Source organism: Bactrocera latifrons, unplaced genomic scaffold (assembly GCF_001853355.1).
Source record: "Bactrocera latifrons isolate USDA-ARS-PBARC rearing strain unplaced genomic scaffold, ASM185335v1 scaffold_229, whole genome shotgun sequence".
NCBI classification, from domain to species: Eukaryota; Metazoa; Arthropoda; class Insecta; order Diptera; family Tephritidae; genus Bactrocera; species Bactrocera latifrons.
Window position 1 is genome coordinate 94,699 of NW_017535841.1, and position 10,625 is coordinate 105,323.

The window sequence follows — 10,625 nt, forward strand, 5'->3', positions numbered from 1 at the left end:
TCATAATGCAAACGTTTTTGCTGGAATTGTTTAGAGAAATCATCCCGTCAACAGTCATCTGCTTGAAGAAAAGACGCCGTCTAGAAACATCAAGAGAACATTTCTATAATAATATTTAACAATTTACGCGATTTCAGACGATCCTAACATCATGTAAGTCATTGCCAGCATGATACTTACTATTTCTTTGCATACCCCGTCAGACTCATTCACTTAATACATTTTTCTTTGGTCTGACCTTGTCGAATGTTTAATTATGTCAGTTGTAAATTAAGTAATTTCCCAGAATATTTATTTTAACCCGGTACTTTCTTATTCTTCAAAATAAACTTCTCTTYTTTCAAGGTAGTCCCCGTCCTAAAAAAATACACTTTTACTTTCTTGAATTTGCTGAATAGCAAGAAGTCGCACAATCCGGGTGATTACGGCAATTGGAAATCGACGATTTTAACGCACCAAACTTTTGATGTACGTTGCCTCGCTTGTGCCATAGTCAAGGCTCTTCTGCAACATTTTCAACGTTCCACAAACAAAATTTTATTTTAAAATTCACTTTTGGTTATTACACCTGTAATCTTAAGATGCAATCAAAAAAAAAAAAAGTACCTGCCCTCCTGATATCCCGAAGTATGGACAATTACACATAATTTTTTTTATCACGGTATGTACATCTTATACATACATATATAAAAATTAATCGCAAAATCTGTTGTTAAGCGCATAACTCAACAACGCCTGGACCGATTTGACCAATTCTTTAATGGCCATTTCGAATAATTGCCGTAAAACTCCTAAAAACAGCCCTTTTCTGTTTCCCATACAAACGAATGAATGTTTGTTTGTGAGTAATGCTAAGAGAACGGCTGCAACAATCTTGATGAAATTTTCAGGGGTTGTTCGTTGTGGATCGGGGAAGGTTTAGAAATAAAAATACCTTATACCGTTCATGAGGAAAAGTAGGAAAATTGAACTCTTCCAAAAAGTAGCTTTTTTCCATAAAATTTTTTTTCATTTTTTTGTTTGTTTTCTTTTTCAATATTTTGATTTGTAAATTATTTGAATCGTCCAGTTTCGGTCGCCTGCTGTTTTATTTAGGATATTCAAAAGAAAAATTATTGAAAACTATTCAGTGAAAACTTCATACAAAGTGATCAATTGCGAAGAGGTCGCCCTAATACCGGTCGGCGTTCTTTTTGCCATCAACGTATGGCAGCCAAAGCCAAGGCAAGGCAAGAAGTACTCCCAGGATACGGTGACATACGTGCGTAATTATAGATCAGTTACGATGTTTGATGGACTTTATCTTGAGGCAACGTATATTGGTATTCTGTTGAGTGGCAAAAGAGAGGTTTGCCGCACGCACACACTCATTTTTGGATGGTGGTTACACCAGATCAAATTGATGAAATCATTTCTGCGGAAACTCCTAATCCACTTCGGTTTGTATGTCTGACAAGAAATGCACCAAACATTATCCTTTCTTTCGGAAACACAAAACTTGAAATGATGTATATCCACTCTATCGGCATCGCTCACCAGACGATAATGGTAGAACATTCAGCCTTCAATTTAGAATAGTGAATATCGAAGTTGACAACACACAGATCGTCATATATTCACCATTATTGTCTAATTCACATTCAAAACTCATTTTAATGTTGAATTTTGCAGTTTGGAGTACTTGATAAAATACGTTTGTAATTACATCACCAAAAGAAGCAACATGGCGGTTATTGGTCCTAAACGATAGTATCGACCGTATCGTTTAAGACCAATACCTTCTGTTGCTATTGATTATTGTACGCGACTCAACTTCATTTGAGTCATTGCGTAGTGTGAATGRTACGGTGTGTGCCACTTTTTGAGAAGCAAGCCAGCAAATACAATTGCTGGAACATGATAATCACTGGAATGAAAATGAAGTTCGCACATTTTTCGTGATAAACATTTCGACATATCAGCCTTCAAATCCGCGTCAATTATAGGATACAAACAAAAATTACATTGCCGAAGATATTTTACATCGTCTTCGCTAAAAATTGCAAATGGGTCAATTCCGGTTGATATTTATAATGGTTTAATATCAATGCCATCTTCCCTTTATCAATTCACGAAAGATGAACTCATTACGAATGTTTGGACCTTGGCCAAATTATCGTAACAACGATTCCTTAAGCGCACCCGCAAACCCAAAAATACCGATGTTGTTAACTTAAACTGTAAGATTCAAAGTCAAATTCCGGGAGACTTGCGTTCTCACAAATCGGTTGAACGTCTTGACAGTGAAGACGACGTCGTGAATTATAAAGTGGAATTTCTAAACTCTTTGGACAGGCTTGCGTTTCAAAGTTGGATCTGTCGTTATAATGTTCCGCAATCTGCGCTATCGAATACAAGGGGACAGAATGCAGTTGTGACCGCTGAACCCTCAAAAACCACTCACGATTTCGTTGACGTACTATCATCCTTAATGACGCAATGAGGAGGTAAAAAGTACCTGCACTTGGAAAACATTATTTCAAAAATTACCGACATATGACCAAGGACCAATATCTYAGAGTCTTTCTGGCGAAAAACCGTTGATCAAATGTTCAACATTTCCATAAAATACACAACAGCCAGTATGCTATTTGAAGCAATATAGGATTTTCTTTGATGTGTACTCACGGTTTTTCCGGCTTTACCAAAGTTGTCAGCTTGTGTTTGCAATGCACGCTCCACAATTTCTTGAGTTAAAAATTGTAACAYTATGCAGTCCGCAATTTACTCTTTGGAACCAAGTGACTGAAACGCACATATAAGTGAATTGACCTTGCCCTTAAGAGTTTCTTTGAGTTCTAACGACTTTATATGGCTATTTCAGTTCAAACGTTTTCCGTTTCCAGTTAAAATTGCATTTGAGATGACAATCAGCAGGACACAAGTATAGTTGCATAGTGTGTGGCATAAATTTGGAAATGCTATGTCTTTCACACGGTCAGATATACGTGGCGTGCTCACGAGTTGGATATCCATCTTTTCTGTACGTCGTTACTATTCTAAAAAAAAAAATTTTATCAAGCTGCGTGATAAATTTAACTTTCTCAACTCAACTCATTTCAAAACACATAATTTCACGCAGGACAACGGTTGCGGGGTCAGCTAGTATGTTTGTCCATATATCCGTATTTGGATTGTCATTCTTCCTTTTCCTTCCTTTTGTTTGGTATATGAATTGTATAAAATAGTTAGATTATACTTCCTATACTTTGTATTCGTCATTGCATCCACACTTTAATTTTTGCTAAAGCAAAAGTAACAATTAAGCAAAGGCTAAGTTCGGGTGAACGAGACCTTAAGGTGTAAAACCACCAGAGGATCGTAATCCAAGCAATTTTATATATACATATTCTACATATAACTCATACACTGACCAACATATTTGACATTAGCTTTGTTAAAGAAATGGAAATCATTATATGTAGTATGTGGGAGTTTGGGATAGTATCGACCAGATTTTTTAAGTGCAAATTTGTATACCTTTATATTAATTTTTCTTGATTTGTGTACTGGAAAGTGAAAGAATCCAATGGGATTTAAAATTGTGGTATATGGAAAGTAGCTGTGGATGTAGTCCGATTTTCCCCCATTTCCCCACTAAAATTTAATAACGTAATTAGTTACTGATTTATTGCGCTTTTAGTAGTTTTGAGCTGTAGCGTTATATGGTGAGTAAGCCGGGTTATCTTCCAATTTCATCCATTTTCACACTGTCAGTATGAGTTCTTATAATATTTGAGGTAGGCTAATTTGGTGTCCCTTGCTATTACGATTCTCTGCCAAATTAGAGTATTATATCTTATTAAGTGCTTAGTTATGATATTTTATAGACGTGTGTATGGCAGTAATCCACACGCGCATGCCAATTTCAAGTTACAGTTTGCATTGATGGACGGGCAGACGGACAGACAGACAGTCAACTCGTTTAAGTCATCCTGATCATATCTATTATATATGTATGTATATACTATAACCCCATGTCTGCGTCGATTAATTTTAGGTGATAATTACATCCGTTAGGTGAGCAAAACTATTATACTCTGTAGGTTGCAAGAGTATACAAAAGTTAAATGAGGTAGTTTGTCATGACTTTATGAAATAATTATTTATAAGATGTGTATAAGAGACAGGTATATTACTATTTGTCGTTTTCCTTTCGAATATTTTTAGGTGATGAATCCGATTCCTTAGGCGCTAGTCGCCAAGGAAAAACTACAATTACGAATTCATTAAATAAAGACAAGCGTAAGCCATTTTTCAAAAAGCAAGATACTGCTTCACCTTACGACGTAGTTCCATCTATGCGACCAGTTGTTTTGGTTGGTCCTAGCCTTAAGGGGTATGAAGTCACAGATATGATGCAAAAGGCTCTTTTTGACTTTTTAAAACACCGTTTTGAAGGAAGAATTATAATTACACGGGTAATGGCTGATATATCTCTAGCAAAGAGATCTATTATGAACAACCCTACAAAACGCGCTATCATGGAAAGGTCCAGCAGTCGGTCAGACTGTCTCACTAAGGTTCAAGAAGAAATTGAACGTATATTTGAACTGGCGAGAACTCTACAATTGGTAGTTCTTGACTGCGACACAATAAACCATCCTTCACAACTAGCGAAAACTTCATTGGCGCCTACTATTGTATATCTAAAAATAAGCAGCAGTAAGGTATGTACATTAATATAAAAAAGATGACTTGTGTTTGAAGCTATTGTTTTATATTCTCTCAACATAATTGTTGTTATCTGTTAACTATATGTATAAGTGACTTATCCTAACGTTGAATCTGATAGTTATATTCAGCAAAACCGTAAATGCTTTTAAGCATCCAATTCACGCGATCTTTTTTAAGTAGTTTTTAAGTCTTATTCTTCAATCGCAAAATCGCATTGTCAATAAAAATGAATCGTGTACCTCTTGTTCATTTTAATAATTGAAATACTCTTTTTGTGTTAAATAATAAAAATAATCTTAATAAAAAAAAGCACCTATTCGTCTCAAAAATTGGTATAAGGAAACTCACACATTTTCTTTAAAACACATGTCTGGTTGTACCTTTTTAATAATTCGCGCAATCATGTAAAAACAATATATATTTGTGAAATAAAACTTTCAAGTTTAACAAAAAAATATTAAAAATAAAAAACAGTACAAAAAGAAGAAAAAGTATAAAAACTTTAGAAATAAAATAAAGAAAAGGAAAGCTTTAACATCGTAAAGCTAAACAAAGTAAAGCCAAAGTTTAATATTCTCAAACAAGAAATCTTTATTATCGTAAAGAAAAATATATATATCATATAGAACAAAAACAAGAACACTTTAACATAGTAAAAGAATACATCGATGACTCTAAACAACATGATAGAGAAAAAAGTAAAAATTCGTAAGAAACACAGGTGGAAATAAAACAAATAAACGGTATGGCAAAGAAAAATTCTAATATCATAAAAACTACTTTTGCGCGAAAACTCATTCGTTGAATCTTTTTTCTAGGTTGGTATGACTGCAGTGACTTCTGCCCGGATGTCATATCAAAATAATCATTAGTGTTTACTATACGCTTGTTTTTCTGAAGTATATAAAGTGCTTTCAGCGATTTTTACAATGACAGAAGTTCTTCAGCAACGGAATCAAATTTCTGGTGCCGAAACGTTCAGAATGTTAGAAAAGACCTTCGGCGATAATTTTTTGTCTCGAGCAAGTGTTTTTGATTGGTGCAAATTATTCAGGGTGCCGAGAACGCGTTTCCGACGATCCACGTTCATAACGGCCATTAACATAAACAGATTATCAACACGTCAATAAAATAAAGGAATTGGTGCTTCATAATCGACGATTATCAGTCAGAGATCTTTCTGGCATTCTTGGAATATCGGAAGGATTAGTTAAAATTTTGAAAGATCATTGGGCCTAATCAAAATCACTAACTTAAAAAAACCAGCATAGCATTAACGTCTGTGAAAAAGTGCTTTTCGAATACTAGGATGTCATGAAACGTATTGCATTCAGTCTTGGATCTATGCTTACTACCCAATCTCGAGGGAAAGGTGAACCGAAGCCAAAACCACGTCAAAAACCAAGCATAGGATACTCAATTGTCATCTTCCTCAAAATAATCCCCAATACACTTGTGCAAACGTTCTTCCAATCCTTGAAACAGTTGTTGGAGTTAATTTCTGGAATAGCCTTCAATGGGCGTAGCGATTCACTTTAATAGTCTTTAATGGACTAAAAACGGGTTTTCCTGAGCGGTCGTCTGAGTTTGCTGGATAATCAGTCTATGAAAGAAGAAGTGAATAACAAAATCGAAAGGGAAATAACGAATTTGGCTATATAAAACATCAAACTTATTGAACCGTTTGATGGCGATCGTAACTACTTGCCACTGTTCATACAAGATGCGACAGTCACCTGAAATATCAAGGCACAAAACATTTTATCTCCATTCTGTTAAACGAACACTGAGAGGCGCTGCATTAAATGTGGGAAGACGAGAATAACCACGGTATATAATGACGTTAAGGCAGTTACTTATTGACATGTTTGGGGATCGCACTTCAGTTACAACACTATTTAAAAAAAATATGTAGTATCAAATTTAACAATAATGTAATACATAATTTTTTGAGAGTAAAAGATGTAATGAAATTAAAGAAGTAGTTGCACTAAGATAATAAGTTGTAATACACTAAAGAGAATTACCAAATTATTTAACTGCGGTAATAAATGCTAAACTGACCTTAAGTCAATAAACAAAATGCTAAAAAAATTATGTTTATGAAAATAATAAAAAAAYATCTAATCAGAAAACTATTCAAAACAAGAAAAAACGATAACTTCGGCTGCACCGAAGCTAATATACCCTTCACAGGTGCATTTCTTTTAGTAATTATGTGTTTAAGCAAATCTAAAGACGTCACTGGCCAGTGGTTTTCATTCAAAGGGTAACATTTTACTAATTCTTTTTAGCCGGGTTGTTTGCTAGAAACATTAAGGTTATTTAATAAGGAAAATAAATCTTTTAGTCGTTTATGGTTATTTAAAATTTAATTTATTACTAACATAAGCTTAATGGGAAAAAAATTATAATATTTGTAGCATACTCGGGCTGAGTTCCCAATGACAAGATATAGCGTACTCGCTAAGTCCGACTCGCTGGAACGAATGATCCACCGATGTGCAGAAATAAACGACTGGACCAACKTCTCTTCACAATAGATCAATGCTTTACTTTATTACAGAAGTGGTGCTTTATCGAACTTTACAATATATAGATCAGTTTCACTTTTATTAAAGAACTGGTGCTTTTAATAAAACTGTACAATAAATCAATGAAAACAACTTTGAAATAGATAGATGCTTTATCTAACTTTCTCGGTCGCCGTCCGCTGTTCAAGTGAAGTCCGTTATTGGTTTTATTCCGTTCGAGTCCCCTTTTCGTTCAGTTATTGTTGTCGTGTGTCAAAAACATTCAGTCCGCACGGTCGCATTTCTTCGTCCTACATATTTCTATATTAGTACATATTTATCATATATATATATTTACAGTTTGCTTTATAAAAACACAGAGCAAATATAATATATATTTACTTATAAATTACATTGCTCWATGACTTACACCTAATATTATCGTACTAAGTTAAAATAATATTGAATCTAACATATAGTATGTATATCTACGTATGTACATATATAACATATCTATTTTCTAAAACTTAAAAATATTTCGTCATGATCACTATATGGAGTTTGATATGTGATACATGAGGTCATTGCTGGATCCATGTTTGTCCATACCCAATCTATTGCTGTTTGCTATTTTGTTGTGGCGGCGTTGTTCAATGCGGATTGAAAACCCAACTGTTGTAATCGAGCCTCTAAAGCGTCAGTTGCTGTGAGGCGACATATGTTAAAGTCTCMAAGGTCTACTGATGGTCCATTAAACTGCTCATTTATCTGACGGATATTATTCACCACTTGCTCTCTAAATTGTGGCAGTCTATACGTACACAAGTGATAAAGAAACTGTGGAATTGTTTACGTTTAATAGTTGGTAAACGTTTGCTGAACCTGTGATGTTCCTTGATAATGATCCTTCTGATAGATCTGAGCACCGATCTTGTTTTGAGTATATTATAAGGCCGTTGGCTGTCGTCGTCGGGATGACCTTGTTTCTCCATCAAGGCGTGCAATAAGATTTTAGCCCTCTATTGGAAATTCTTCTTTAGATAAAGTCCAAGCCTCAGCAAAGCACAGAATATCAGCAGAACAAATCAGTTTATCTGCTCTGATATCCCCAATATGCTTATTTATACTCTTTACATTTTGGTAATAAATATCCAGGCGTTGTTCCGATTTTTCGGCTAAAAATCTGTAGCATGTCGTCAACGCGCCTTCTGTCCTCAATCTATTAAGTTGAGTTTTAATGGGATCCTGCTGTCCAAATGGGTTCGGAGGAGAAAATTTCCCGATTATATATAATCCATTAGCATTTGTGGCTCTGCTACATCCTACATATAAAGCTGATCTGCTAATTCTACCCTCTAGATGAACCGCAACTTGAGCGTACGTTCCACCTTGGCWTTTATGTATCGTGATGGCTTCAGCTGGAATGACAGGGAACTGTCTACGTTCTGTAGTTATTTGTTCATTTCGCTTGTATTGGAAATCCGCATTACGACTATGCGGCTGCTTGGAACGTGCAAAGCTTCCAACTCTTGGTTCTGCGAATTTCATCCATAGTCGCACCACTGTTCAGATCCACCTGTATTAGTTCCCCTGTAGCACCATTTACTAATCCATCACTTGTGCTTATGTTGACTGTTACCATATATTTTATCGGTGTTTTGAGCTGCAATGTATGAGGCATTCCTGTAATGATCATTGCCATGTGGTGCAAATATCCATCGATCTCCTACTGGTGGCAACTGTTTTAAGTCACCAAACACGATAATTGGAATGCCTCTAAAGTGACCACTGCTCCTAAAAAATTGCTTTAGCCTACAATCTATCTTTGCTCCAACCATTGAAATTTCATCAATTATTATAAGCCTAATATCTATGAGATTAGCATGAATAGTGTTCAATGGGTCACTATTAAGGGGCGAGGATCGACGGTGGACTGGTTGACGGGGAGTGAAAAAACGGAATCAAGTGTTAGACCTCCAATTCCAAATGCTGCTTTGCCAGTGGGTACGCAGAGTAAGACCTTGGCTGTTTCGGGGTTAGTTCCTGTTACACTGTTAGCGCGCAATGTCAAAGACTGATATATAGTCGTTATAAGCCGGGTTTTGCCCACTYCAGCACCACCTCCGACACATTCGTAGAAGATTTTCTTCTTACTGACATTGTGCATTACGTGAGGAAAATATTAACTCTGCTTGTAGTTAAGAGATTGTACCATTGCCAATAAATCTCCTTCTAATATTAGAGGTGGTAGTTTAATTAATCGAACCGCTAGAGCTCTGAATTCGGGATCCAAAAGTTGAGAGGCAGCTCTCTCATCAGCTATTTCTTCCGCTAAAACATGCAGGTTTTCCAGGATCCGTTCAAGCTCGTTGGATAAAAATTTGTCATATTTGAGCTTATTCTGCTCAATTTGCTCCTTGTGTGCGTTGCAAACACTCTCGACATCATTACTTAAGAGCTCTACCTCCTCATTTCTCCATGGGTAAAACATCATGGCAGTTTCTCTGAAGAAATGAGCTCTTGAATTTTCAACGCTAAAATGTTTCCAGCGTAGAATAAGTGCTTGCTTCCTTTTCCTTAAAAATCCTGATCCATCTTTTAATGCCATTGGAGGTGCAGCTGTCGTGTCATCCTCGTTTTCTACTTCATTGTAGTCTTCATTATTAAAAGAAATATTCCTACTTGTTTTGCAAAATCTGAACCATGCTGAAAAATCTGCTAAGCATAGCTCTTCCAATTGATCAGGCCTTTGAGTAGTGATCCAGTACACTCGGTACATATATGTCCGTAGAGTTCTCCTGTAACGCATCCAATTCACGTCTGGGCTTAAGCATCCTTACTCGATTGTTTGGATGTGATGTATTTATAAATATCTCCCCATTACTCGCTTCCGATAAATGCAGTCCCAAAATACTATAAGCTGCTTCTTGAGCCGATATTTCCGACCCGTTTACAAACTTGTTTCCGATGTGTTGCAGTTTTCTTTTAATAGAGAAATTTCCGTCATTTATTTCCTCCATGGCTTTCCTCAGTAGTGTTGATACTCATCTACTCGATTTATTTATATAATTAATTATATAGCTGCAGCAAGCGTTGCTCTATGCAAGTTAAGGATATTCTTATTGTAGGCATTAAAAAGTCTGTCCGAAAATTTTCTCTTTAAGAAAATTTGTGACTTTTTTTACAGATGAGCGAAGAGCAAGCTTGTATCCTTCATAATCAATGTTAATCAAAGCAGTTCAACCGTATTATTACTTCTTCTGCGAGATCCGTCAGATTTAATAGTTCCTGTATTTTTATAAATTCAAGTTTGTGTTGCTCAATACCTTCTTCATTCTCCAAGGGGAAAAGAATTTCTGTCCGCGGCATCGGCGGATATGGCATGTTGAATCGGCA

At 35.7% G+C, this 10,625-nt stretch overlaps 1 protein-coding gene across 12 annotated transcripts in view; it reads left to right on the forward strand.

The window, feature by feature from the left end:
• The window catches only part of LOC108968753 (voltage-dependent L-type calcium channel subunit beta-2), a 393,950-nt gene that overhangs the window by 91,507 nt on the left and 291,818 nt on the right, over nt 1-10,625 (forward strand). For 11 of the 12 annotated variants that reach the window (XM_018932974.1, XM_018932982.1, XM_018932979.1 and 8 more), the window contains one exon: nt 4,210-4,709. In XM_018932974.1, the coding sequence (XP_018788519.1) occupies nt 4,210-4,709 (500 nt within the window). The remainder of the gene's footprint in view (nt 1-4,209; nt 4,710-10,625) is intronic. The other variant, XM_018932981.1, reaches the window with a different exon arrangement.